This window comes from Tursiops truncatus, chromosome 10 (genome assembly GCF_011762595.2).
Source record: "Tursiops truncatus isolate mTurTru1 chromosome 10, mTurTru1.mat.Y, whole genome shotgun sequence".
NCBI classification, from domain to species: domain Eukaryota; kingdom Metazoa; phylum Chordata; class Mammalia; order Artiodactyla; family Delphinidae; genus Tursiops; species Tursiops truncatus.
The window spans coordinates 39,041,182-39,054,396 of NC_047043.1; the positions used below are offsets into that span (position 1 = coordinate 39,041,182).

A 13,215-nucleotide genomic window follows, 5' to 3' on the forward strand; every position below is an offset into this window, starting at 1 on the left:
AAATTATGTAAATGAGATTCCAACCTAGGTTTGTTTGGTTTCAAATCCTGATCTTTTCTGACTATGCTAAATATAAGCAAATTCAAAAAAGGATAATAAGCAATTCACAGACAAATCCTGCACTTGATTTTCAGCATGTCCAGGACATCGGCATGGTACTAGGTTTGGTCTGGGCTGCTGAGAACTTTCACAAGTCATACTCCCTTTTCCTTGCTGGAGGGCATCTGGCTGTATATCCTTCCCTGGAGAATCTGTTTGACACCACAATATATCCTCCTCCTTTACTGCCCAAAATGATGATGCCTTATGATTTGCATTGTGTGTACACACACATACTCTCTCACTCTTTTCTGGCCCTCCTGTATACCTAAAGAGGAAGCATTTGCTTTTTTGCACCAATAAAGGAATGCAGGATAAACATCTGTTCTTTCAATGTACAACATGCCCCAGCCCATAAGACGTCCAGAGCTTCTGGATGTCAATGCACACACACACACACCCCCGCCCCGTTTCCCTGCAGTGCTTAATCCAGGCATCTCAGGTTGCGCTCTCCGTTGCGTTTAACTGCATCCCACCTTTACCTCTAGACCTTCCCCCTCACCCGCTCCCAAATGGATGGGCAAAGCCAAGGCCCGGGCGCCGTGACCCTGGGCAAATCCTCGCTTCCCCCTCCTCAGCGGAGCTGGGCGGCCCTGTACCCACATCCCTTTTCCCCCGGCTGTCTTCAAGCGCGCCTCACCGTCCCCACCTCTACGCTATTGGCGTAAAAGCCACCTCCAATCGCGCGGCCCCCTCATTCCATACGCTCGTTTACGCTGCGCGGAATGGGAGGGCGCGATTCCCGAACGCGGCCTGCGCTGCGAGCGCGCGGCCGTCCGGCAGGGCGGCGCGGCTTTACGCCCCTGACGTAGCGCGCCCAAGATGGCGACGCAGTCGTCGTCCGGGGTGGCGGCGGCAGAGGGGGCGGCGGCCGTGGCGGCAACGGCGACGGCAGCCGTGACAGCGGCTACGGCGCGGGGCCTGGGCTGGGGGAAATGAGGCGGCTGCGGCGGGCCAGCGGCGGAGCCGTGTAGCTGAGAAGCGGCACCCCTTCCCTGCTTCCCTTGGCCGAGCCGGGGGCGCGCGCGCGCGCGGCCGTCTGGAGCGGACTCCCCACCCTCGACTCCAGCGACCCGCACCTCACCCCCACCGGGCCCGGAGGATGATGAAGCTCAAGTCGAACCAGACCCGCACCTATGACGGCGACGGCTACAAGAAGCGGGCCGCGTGCCTATGTTTCCGTAGCGAGAGTGAGGAGGAGGTGAGGCGCCGGGCCGGGCGGGCCTGGGGTCCCCGGGGTCGGTGGCCGCCCCGGGCCGAGGCGCGGGGGGCGCGGCCGCTGGAGAGGGTTTGCCCGGGCCCCGGGTTGGGCCGCTCCTCTCGGCCCCAATGAAGTTCCGACGGAATTTCCTGAGGCGAGGAAGAGGAAGAAGGAAAGAGGACGGTGGGCGGAGGGGAAGTGTGTCTGATCGTGGCCATGCGGCACGGGCCGGGCGGGCGGGCGGCTGGGGCACTTCGGAGCGGGCCGCCTGTCACTGGGGAGAGTGGCGGCGGGTAGAAGGCAGTGGGTGGGAAGAGCGTGTGGCTTTCGGTCCAGGCCTGCAGCTTTGGATCCAGAAAGGGCAGCTCCGCACTTGTCAGACCAGCACATGTGTGTAGAGGCCTCCGTGCACGAGGCGCGGGCCGGCCCTTTGTGACAGAGAAAGAGTCCACTTCATTGGCAGGTTGGGGGTTTGCCGAGGGATTATGTGCGTCTGTGAGCCGGAGTGGGGGGTGTCTTAGGATTTAGGGCGTTGTGCAAAAGCCAAAGCCAGTTGTTTATTTTACACTGCTCTGGGTAGCCCTTAGGGTGTAGCCTGAGAAGAAAGGACATTTGATTAGATAATCTTTGTGTGTTGAAAATTTTTCATTTTAATTGGGAAGGCCAAAAGCGGTATTTAAGATCTTTGCCCTGACATTCCTCCACTGCCCTATAGGAAGGCCTTTAGGATTAAATTTGCTTGCAGAAGAGAAATGCTTAAAATCAGTTTCTTTTTGCATAGGGTACTTAAAAAAATCTCAGCTCCTCACAGCCGTTTCTGTGGTGATAAAGGGAATTCAGAGAAGGCAAATGTTTTGTAAATCCTCACAGAATAGCTGCTTCGGAAATTCATAAGATGCCTGTGGGAACGCGTTTCTCTCGTGTGTATGGTGGTAAAATGGCAGTTAAACTGGAAACAATAAAGGACAGTGAAATTCAATATGCTGTATTCCGGCATTCAGCAGTGGGCTATCGTGGCAGGGCTGCAAGTACAGTACATCGTGTTGAAATGGGGAGAAAAGAACTTGACCCGTTAGTTATGAAAAGAAGTTGTGATGAAAGACACAGATGGGTTGCCAGAAGTTGCTGTCCAAAGATATTTAGGAGGAAGTGGGAATTTATTGCCTGAAAAAAAAAACTTAAAAGCACTGTAATTGTGCTGTTGAGAGATTTTGTGTGTTCCCTTTCAGCAAAACAGTAGGAAACTGCATTTGGAAATGTATACTTGTGTCCTAGAATATATTGTAAAAGTCCTCAAAACAGATGCATTGTAATAGCCTGTTAAGCAGGGCCTTGCTGTAAATTATGTACTTGTTTTGGAATATATGCTTGAGTTAAGTAGAATTATTGGCGATGTTTACTGCTCCAGAGGCTTTGTTCTCTTCATTGTCATATCATATTATGGGAAATCAGATGAGATGACAGGCTGTTAACTAGAGGGAAAACTAATTAGCATAATAGCATGTCTTACTATAACACTATGGTTAAATCTGTGAGCACCCCAATTATAGGTAGAAGGGTGTATAATTTACTTGTATGAATGATGCAAGACTTTGTTAAAAAATCATACTAGAAATTGAGAACACATGAGTATTTTGGGTAAGTTGGAAACCCTTTATAGATCATAAGCAAAGTAATGAAGACTTGATTTTCCATTTTCTGTTAAAGTTTTATGTACTGGTACAAGCAGCATCATTGTTAAAACACTTGACTGATCATGGAGTTTGCTGAATTTCTTTTTGAACATTGGTTAATGAGCAGAAGATTGATGCAGATCTTTCATTCAAATTCAGTAGATGTTACAGCTAAAGCCTAGGAAGAATAAGAAAATAATGAAATGGAACCTATTTTAGATTTGTTCAGTTAAGCAAATATGTATTAAGAGCCTACTGTACAGGCTCGTTTGTGTGTTCCTATACAGAATGCTGTATAGGTGCAGCATTCTGTAATGTGGGATTTAAAGATTTACATCCCTCCCTGCCCCCAAAAGTTGAGTAGTTATCGATTGGAACCCTTAATTGGGAGGGATTTTGGACCACAAAATAATCTCTAGGGTGCCATTCAACTCTCAGATTATATAATTGTGTTGGAAGGGAAGTAATTTGTTAGTTCCCGGAGAACTTTTATGTTCTCAATAGTAGTGCTAGAAACTGGAAGTATTAGCTGCCACACATTGTGGGAATGTGAAATTCAAACTCAATAGGACATTCAACCCAATTTTATTTTTTAATGAGCACTAATGGCTTTAATCAAGATAGAATAGGTTACAGAATACTATTAGCATTAATACAACAATAATGTAAGTATGAATAGGACCCTGATTTATAAATTTAGTTAACCAATGTCAGGAAACGTACTTACAATGTAAAGAAAAAGAGATGGAAAGTATTAGCAGATAACAGACCATGAGTCAAACCTTCTAACATTCCATTTTTCCAGCCCCAGAAAATTTTATTTATAGGCCAGCAGTGATAGCAGCTATAATACTGATCCAGGTTAGGGTGTGTGAACATATCCAGCAAGTTTACTGAGCAAGTTTATTGAGCACTCACCAAGTGTCAGGTTCTGTGATACAGTTAAAAGGAGACAGACAGTGAGGGAGCTTAGAGGCTAGTGGGACAGACTAAACAACATGATGAAAATGAGTTCCCTTTCCTTCAAACCTCTGGCTGCTTTTCCTGTTGATAAGCAAGCATCAACTGCAGGAAAATCCCCCTCCTTAGACGTTTTACTAATTATGGTGACACATTTTGATAAATTAATATCTTTAGGTTGGGGCAATCCTGATAACATTTCTTTTTTTTGTTGTTAAATAAGTTTATTTATTTATTTATGGCTGTGTTGGGTCTTTGTTGCACGGGCTTTCTCTAGTTGTGGCGAGTGGGGGCTACTCTTCGTTGTGGTACATGGGCTTCTCATTGCGGTGGCTTCTCTTGTTGCGGAGCACGGGCTCTAGGCGCGCACGCTTCAGTAGTTGTGGCTCGCGGGCTCTAGAGCGCAGGCTCAGTAGTTGTGGTGCACGGGCTTAGTTGCTCCGCAGCGTGTGGGATCTTCCTGGGCCAGGGCTCGAACCCGTGTCCCCTGCATTGGCAGGTGGGTTCTTAACCACTACGCCACCAGGGAAGTCCAACTAACATTTCTTACAGTGCTTTGAACCTGATGTACTGTGGACAGTCTCTTGCCCAGCCTCTGTTTTAACCACTTGGTGCCCTGAACACTTGCTTTTACTCTGTAAGCTGCTGGGCCTGACAGGCCCCGGAGCATGTGGCCTGCCAGCCAATCATGTGCTTACAAAGACTCAGTTATATTTATCCCTATATCTGTTTATGTTCGTTGTACTTGTTATTGTAGTTATGCAGTGTAATTAAATATGACGTCAGCTGGTGAAATTTGAGTTCAAAAAGAATGGTTTTGTGAGAAGTGTTTCAAATGCTTTGGAATGGTTTTGTGAAAAGTATTTCAAATGTTTTGGAATAATTTCAAGTCACTAAAAAAATTGCTGCTCAATTAATATGGATTAGTATACTGAAAAAGATGGAGAGGGAAGGAGTCTTAAAAGTCTAGAAGGACTCTGCACATAGATAACTTCATGAATGTTTTCAGGTTTTTCTTTTTTAAAAAATATTTATTTATTTATTTGGTTGCGTTGGGTCTTAGTTGCGGCACGTGGGCTCCTTAGTTGTGGCATGTGAATTCTTAGTCGTGGCATGCATGTGGGATGCAGTTCCTGGACCAGGGATTGAACCTGGGTCCCCTGCATTGGGAGCGCGGAGTCTTAACCACTGTACCACGAGGGAAGTCCCAGGTTTTTTTTTTTCTTCATAGAAACTAAGTTGGGTGATACGACATTCATCTTTGTCATGTTATTCACCTTGGGCCTTCCTAAAGCACTTCCAGTGAAATTTTCCCTCTTCCTCCATTCCTTTCCTTTGGAGCCTCCGTGCTTACAGAAAGTGAGAGATACTAGGGGTGGGATTGCTTGTACTCTGTGTGCCCTCCCTGGACTGGGGGTAGGGGAGGTAACACAGGCATTTTTGACAGTTGGAGTATCTAGCAATGTGCAGTACTCTTAGAAAGTCTGGTGGTACTGACTGTACATTGGATGGCATCACAGTGCCTGGGAAAGTTGAAGTTGCTCCTAAGGGGTCTGTGTTTACTGAGGGAGAAAAGTGAGTACTGATAGGATCATCTCAGTTAGATTTCCCTGTGCATTACAACTGTTTCTAAAAGGAGAGGACAAGTGTCCTTAAAGGTCTTAGTTTTGCTTGTTGAGCTTTTCCATCAGGAGCCCTGCATCTCTTGGCATGGGGCTCCTGGTTCTCATTTTCTCAGATCCTTGAGCTCACTAGGTTGGATGAGAAGATGATTGACATTGAAGATCCTCAGTGAGTGGAGTCTCTAGTGGCCTGAGTGTCAGTAAAAATGCCCAGAGGAGCAGGTGGAAGGACGTCTCTGCTGAGTATACCTTCCCCTGGGCTCTAGAGTGGGGAGTAAGGCTCAGGTGGCAATCCCAGGGGCGAAAACCATGACGAAGGGCTTCTAGTGGATCCCAGGCTGGTTGGGGAGTCATTTTTCAGCATATCTTGGTCGTGTACAGTATTACATTGTTCTAGGATCACCATGTGTGCATGGATCCAGTCATCTGACTGGACACTTCTGATCCTCATTTCTTTAAATCTTTTCTGAGGCTTTGTGTGCGTGCGTGCACACGCGTGCACACACACACACGCCCTTTCCCTTGTGTCTGCCTAATAAATATGGGTTAGTCAGATGTTTTTCCCATTACCTCCTTTTCTACCTACTTCCCAAGATGTGAATTCTGGTCTGAAATTGTACTGCAGTCTTCATTCTTCTTTTCCACTCCTTGCCCCAATCTTTTGCTTTTGGGTGATTCTCATTTCTCAATAAACAGAGTGTTATGTATATACTGGGTGTGAAGCAGTCTATATTCTTTTTCATAAAATAGTACAAAAAGGAAGGGCTCTTGTTCAAGAATGCATTTGTTTATTCATTCCTTCAGCACACTTTTTTTTCTTTTTTGGCTGCACAGCTTCCGGGGTCTTAGTTCCCCAACCAGCGATGGAACTCGTGCCGCCTGCAGTGGAAGCGTGGCGTCCTAACCACTGGACTGCCAGGGAAGTCCCTCCACTGTACTATTTTAGCCTAACCCATTATTGCCTCTTTCCTGGATTATTGCTTTATCTTCCTAACTTGTCTCCCTGCTTCTGCCCTTACCCCTCTAGTCTTCACTACTACAGCTGGTGGAGTGATTCTTCTGACACAGAAGTCAGGTCATGTCACTCCTCTGCTCCAGTGGTGTTCTGTCTCAGTAAATCCAAAGTCTTAACCATGATCTTCAGCACTCTGGATGGTCTGGTCCCCTGCCATAGCTCTGACCTCATCTCTCACCACTCTCCCTCTTACTCATCCTTCTCTTCCAGCCCACTGGCTTCTGTGCTGTTTCTCCCCCATATTATCTGCATGGCTCGCTCCTTCACTTTAGGTCTTTGTTTAATTTTCATCTTATCAGACAGGTCTTTAATGATCACCACATATAAGATAACACCAGTCCACTGTGCATCTCTTATGCTTTTTTTCTTGGCATCACATGTCACCATCAAGACATGCTATGTATTCAGCTATATATTGTCTGTTTCCTTTCAAGTGAATGCAAGCTAGTCCCTGAGGATAGGAATTTTTGTCTCTTTTGTCTGTTTTATTCACTTCCGTGTCCTCAGTGGTTAGAACAGTAGTAGATGCTCAATATTATTTGTTGACTGTGTGAATGAATGAATGAACACATAGTCCCTACTTTGAAGAAGCTTGCAGTCTAGTGGAGGAACTGAAAATAACCAAAATATACCGAATGCTAGTGTCTACCAATAATGTGTTGGTATGTAGGTTTCAGAGAAGTCTCCCAGTTCTTTTCTTATTTCCAGTCTTAGTGACAGGGTGTCTGATAATCTTGAGTATCAGCGCATCGAACGTATGTGTGTATTTGGTTGTAAATACTTTCAGAATCTTATTGGATCATCCCATCATAGGGCATTTAGGATTTCTTTCAGATGCTGAACTTGAGAGTCTGTGCCATCTCACAGGATTTGTGTTGGCTAACTGATATAATGTGCTGATCCCCAGCCCTAGTGGTGCAGTACCTGAGGGAAAAGGATTTTCATTTTGCTCATAGCCTGGAACCCTTTATTAATAAGTAAATAAATGCACCAACAGACTACAATCAAGTAGTGGATACTGTTTTAATGACTTGTTGGTAGTGGTTCATAGTCAACAATGTATGTCAAATCGGTATTCTAAAGTTTAGTTAATATTAACGTAATTAATTTGAAGATGAAGGTTGATAGGGATGCCCATTAAATTTTCCTGTCATTATTGCTTTGTTCTTTATGTAGGTCAGAGTAAGAGAAACACAATGTAAAGTTTATGGGTGCTGAGTCTAAAGCATTTGATTGATGGTGGTTAACGTGAAACAGAACAAAGAAACCATCATAGGCAAAAAAGATAATAAGATGTTATGCGGTTAAAAGAAGAATAAAGAATTGAATTTGGAAATAAGGTTCAAACTTAAAATTTAGTAATAAAACATATGCACCTGAGTTTCTGAGTAAAATCCTCGTAACACCCAAGAAAACTTCTTGAATCCAGTTTGAGAATTTCTGCCTTAAAGTAACATGGGTGCTCGAGTGTTCACAATGTTTTTCCAAGCCTTCTTGAAGCCTTTGCTTCCTCACCCTTTGAATAGGGAAAAGTGTTTATTCTTATATTCATTCATTCATTTACTCATTTGTTCTACAGACTTTTACTGAGTGCCTACTTCCAGGTTTGACACTGTTCTGGGGACACAGTGATGAACAAGGTGGAATGGAAGTCATTGCTTTTGTGAAGCATCTGATATAAATGCCAGGAGACAGTAAATGAGCAAAAATATCAGTGAACTTGATGATTTTAGGCAGTGGCGGGTGCTGAGCAGAAAGTAAGTGTAGGATGTGGCTGAGATTGGTGTGTGTGGGGGGGAATTGGCAAATTTTGATAGGGTGGTCCCTGAAAGGCAAGGTAGATGGAAGAGCAATTACAGAGGCCCCAAGTGGAGAATGAGCTTGGGAAGGAGGAAGAACTGGAAGCCAGCCAGTATAGCTGGAGATGTTAGAGAGGTGGGAGAGAACCAGATCCTGTGGGGCCTTTGTCACCTTTCCACTTTTCCTGGCTCTCCTTTACCCCGTTCTGCAAAGCCAGCCAGCAAACAAACCAGTAACATCCCGTGAAACCACCTTCCTTCCTTTGAATATGAGGTGTAAAGTGAATAGCATGGTAAAAGAGTTTATGAGAAAAAGCTGTATTTAAGTAATATCCAGGTGGAGATAAAATAAAGTACTGTAATCTTTTCAAGAGATAAGTCTGAAAGGACACGAAGTAGAGACCCTAAAGTTTCTTTACACTCTTTTCAGGGTAGTTTACTCAGAAAGACTATCTTGAATAGGTAATATATATGCACACACTACAAAATTCAGAAGGTACAAAGGATATGGAGTGAAAGGTAAATCTTCCCACCCGTCTTCTCTAGCCACACCGTTTCTCACCCTCAGTTCTTCTTTCAGAGGTTGTGTGTGTGTGTGTGTGTAGTAGGCAGTTGCACACAAGTCAGGTAGTTAGCTTATAAAAGTTAGTACTGCAATGCATTGCTAATAAAAGGTTGGAGGACATTTTTTGTTTAATAGAACAAAGGCTTGCCAGTTTTTCCTAGAAATGTATTTGAACCCAGGCCACTCGAGTATGTATGACTTTTCAACACTTACCTAGTCTTATTGAGGGTTTGGTTACCTTAAGTGCCAGGGATTCTTCTAGAGTGGGGAACTGCTGGGAATGGAGTGGTGTGTGTGTGTGTGTGTGTGTGTGTGTGTGTGTGTGTGTGTGTGTGTGTGTGTGTGTGTGTGTAGGTTCAGTTCTTGCGAGGCTGGGGATGTGTTTACTGATTTCTGAACTCTCATCGTTTAGACTACTCAGAGTTGATTAAGCCATAGTACCTTCCTTCTCAAGGTAATGTATGAGCCTAAATATAGGGTGCTGTTCGCTTTAGCCATGTGCCTTTGTCCCCAACTGTGGAATGGGGAGCAAGTAGAATTCTGAATGGAATTGTGGCTTTTCAGCTCTTCTTGAGACAGGCTGTGAGATAACAGAAAATATATATTGATCTCTGTCCCCGGTTCCTGGCATAGAGCTCCTTAAACCCTTGTAATTTCCTAAGTGACAAGAACAGTTAGGAGTGTCTCTTAATCTAATATTAGTCTTTGACCTCTGTTCCTGACACAGGGCTCCTGAAACTCTTGTAATTTCCTGGGTGATAGGAGTGTCTTTTGTTCTGACGAGGCAACTCTGGGTGGGCACCTGGATGGCTCCTGGATGAGGACTGGTCACTGGAAAGACCAAGCCATGATTAGAAGCTTGGAATTTTCAGCCCTACCCCCCATTCTCTTGAGAAGGGAGATAAGCTGAAAATGGAGTTAATGATTGATCATGCCTATGTAATGAAGCCTCTGTGGGGTTCGGTGAACTTCCAGTGGGCAAACACATCCACACTGGGAGGGTGGTGTACCCAAACTCCATGGGAACAGAAGCTCCTGCACTTCAGGGTCCTTCCTGACCTCACCCTATGTATCTCTTCATCTAGCTGTTCATCTGTATCCTTTAATAAACTGGTAAATGTAAGCAAGTGTTCCCTGAGTTCTGTGAGCCGCTCTGGCAAATTAATGGAACCCAAGGAGTGGGGGTGATTGGAACTTTCGAGCTATAGCTGGTTGGTCAGAAGCACCTGGGCTTGTGACTGGCGTCTGAAGGGGGAGAGGGACAGTCCTGTAGGACTGAGCCCTTAATCTGTGGGATCTTCAGGTAGACACTTCCTCTGGGTAGATAGTGACAAAATTGAGTTAAATTGTAGGACACCCAGCTGGTGTTGCAGAGACTTGCTTGGTGTGGAAAACCCCACACGTATTTGGTAATCAGAAGTCTTAGAAGTCAAGCATTCTTTTTTTTTTTTTTTTGGCTGTGTTGGGTCTTTGTTGCTGCGCGCGGGCTTTCTTTAGTTGCCGCGAGCAGGGGCTACTCTTCACTGTGGTGCACAGGCTTCTCATTGCAGTGGCTTCTCTTGTTGTGGAGCGCGGGCTGAGCAGTTCTGGCTCGTGGGCTCTAGAGCACAGGCTCAGTAGTTGTGGCTCATGGGCTTAATTGCTCCGCGGCATGTGGGATCTTCCTGGACCAGGGCTTGAACCCATGTCCCCTGCATTGGCAGGCGGATTCTTAACCTCTGTGCCACCAAGGAAGTCCCAGAAGTGAAGCATTCTGTGTGAGTAGTAAAGGAGACTCACAGGGAAGAAATACACAGCAGGGAAGAACTAGGTTCTTCCCTACTCAAGAAGGAAGAAAACTGGATTTTTTTCCTTCTCATAGACCATGCCTTAAACTTCTTTTCTCTCTCTTCCTAACACTCCCCACAAAGTGCCAACCCAGAGCTGGGTATGGGAGGACTTGACAGAAAAAGGTCATCACAGTGCAACCTCCTGATTTAATTGGAAGTAAAAACAAATTACTGAATGATACACCTATATTCAAATGTAAGCACCAAAAGTATTTCAGAGCAAACATGAGTGGGTTTTTTCCTTTTTTTTTTTGGACATCTTATCGTTTATTTATTTTATTATTTTTTAAAATTTATATTTTTGTTTATTTTTTTTTTTTGGCTGTGTTGGGTCTTCGTGTTGCACGCAGGCTTTCTCTAGTTGCAGAGAGCGGGGACCACTCTTTGTTGCAGTGCACAGGCTGCTCATAGCGGTGGCTTCTCTTGTTGCGGAGCACGGGCTGTAGGCGTGCAGACTTCAGTAGTTGTGGCTTACTGGCTCTAGAGCGCAGGCTCAGTAGTTGTGGCGCATGGGCTTAGCTGCTCTGCGGCATGTGGGATCTTCCCGGACCAGGGCTCATACCGGTGTCCCCTGCATTGGCAGGCGGATTCTTAACCACTGCGCCACCAGGGAAGCCCTGACATCTTATTTTTAAATTGTGTTCTGCTGCTGCTTTCTTAGTGTAACCAGATTCGTAGAAACAGTCCACTTTTGGTTAGGTATCTGAGGCAGGGTAAGAGCATGGTTTTTGTGTGCTTTGTCCAAATATACTTTAAAAAATTGGTAAGCAGTGTAGGATGCTTTTTAACTCCTTTTAAAGTGGAAAATTAGTAACTCAAGTGTCATAAAGCATTATCTTATGGGGAGGGTGGGAGGAAGGGTGATGCAGGAGGGAGGAGATGTGGGGACATATGTATATGTATAACTGATTCACTTTGTTGTAAAGCAGAAACTGACACACCATTGTAAAGCAATTATACTCTAATAAAGATGTTAAAGAAAGCATTATCTTATGTTGTGGTAAGTATTTTGTGAGCACTTCCAAAAGGAGATAAAGACAGTGAATTTCTACTCCATATTAAAAAATTATTACAAAAAGAATAAAAATTTAAAGCAAGTAGAAACAAAATGTTATAAAGAGAAGAAGAGTAACATAAACAAAAAAGAAATGATCCCTTAGGTAGACTTTCTTTGTATACAGTTAGTTGATGTCTTTGTTCATAAAAGGGTAAAGTCCTTTTAAAGAACTGCCTGGAGGGCTTCCCTGGTGGTGCAGTGGTTGAGAGTCCGCCTGCCAGTGCAGGGGACACGGGTTCGTGCCCTGGTCCAGGAAGATCCTACATGCCGCGGAGCGGCTGGGCCCGTGAGCCATGGCCGCTGAGCCTGCGCGTCCGGAGCCTGCGCTGCGCAATGGGAGAGGCCACAACAGTGAGAGGCCCGTGTACCGCAAAAAAAAAAAAAAAAGAACTGCCTGGAAAATCTTTTTTGAGTCTGTTATTTAACACTTCTCTCATTTGCTTTATGAGAGCAGCTTAGCAATGATGAACAGAAATGGATGTGAACTTAGACATACAGTGCTTCTACTTCTATAAGAAGGAGGAAGGATGGTGATGTTTCTTTGAATATTTAAGAATCCTAGTAAAATATGCTAAAAGAAAAGTTATATGCTTTTATAAAACACTTTTTATAGTGAGTAGTATGAACTAATATATTTTAAGTAATGGGAACTTTTGATTATTTAATTTTTCATTTTCTTCTTTGCAGAAATGACTCATTTACTAGACTTATATTCAGTCATCATTTACTGAGTGTGTGGAGCCCTGACTCAGGGTTTTTATACCTATCACTGCAATGCTTATTTCTTCCCAGTAGGTTTTGTAGTTTGAGTAGACTGCCTTTAATAATTATAAGACGAGGGACTTCCCTGGTGGTCCAGTGGCTAAGACTCCATGCTCCCAATGCAGGGGGCACGGGTTTGATCCTTGGTCAGGAAGTTAGATCCCGAATGCCACAACGAAGATCCCGAGTGCTGCAATTAAGAGCCGGCGCAGCCAATCAATCAATCAATAAATAAAATTAAATAAATAAATAAAATAATAAGACGGAACCTTTATATATATATATTTTTTATTTTTATTTTTTTTGCGGTATGCAGGCCTCTCACTGTTGTGGCCTCTCCCGTTGCGGAGCAACAGGCTCCGGATGCGCAGCCTCAGCGGCCATGGCTCACAGGCCCAGCCGCTCCGCGGCATGTGGGATCTTCCCTGACCAGGGCGCAAACCTGTGTCCCCTGCATCGGCAGGCGGACTCTCAACCACTGTGCCACCAGGGAAGCCCAAGACGGAACCTTTAGATTTCATTGGTAAAATGAGTTAGGAGGTCTCTGTATGTAATAACTATATTTCTGTGGTATTGTCATGGTGTTGACACTGTTTAATAAGGAGCAAGCTTAGTATCATCCTTCAGCCAGGC

General features: G+C 44.7%; 1 protein-coding gene across 2 annotated transcripts in view; it reads left to right on the forward strand.

The window, feature by feature from the left end:
- The first annotated feature begins 912 nt into the window (after positions 1 to 912).
- NUDT3 (nudix hydrolase 3) overlaps positions 913 to 13,215 on the forward strand; it is a 101,580-nt gene continuing 89,277 nt past the window's right edge. The window contains exon 1 of one of the 2 annotated variants that reach the window (XM_019944058.3): positions 913 to 1,300. In XM_019944058.3, the coding sequence (XP_019799617.1) occupies positions 1,202 to 1,300 (99 nt within the window). In that variant the 5' untranslated portion in view covers positions 913 to 1,201. The remainder of the gene's footprint in view (positions 1,301 to 13,215) is intronic. The other variant, XM_019944059.3, reaches the window with a different exon arrangement.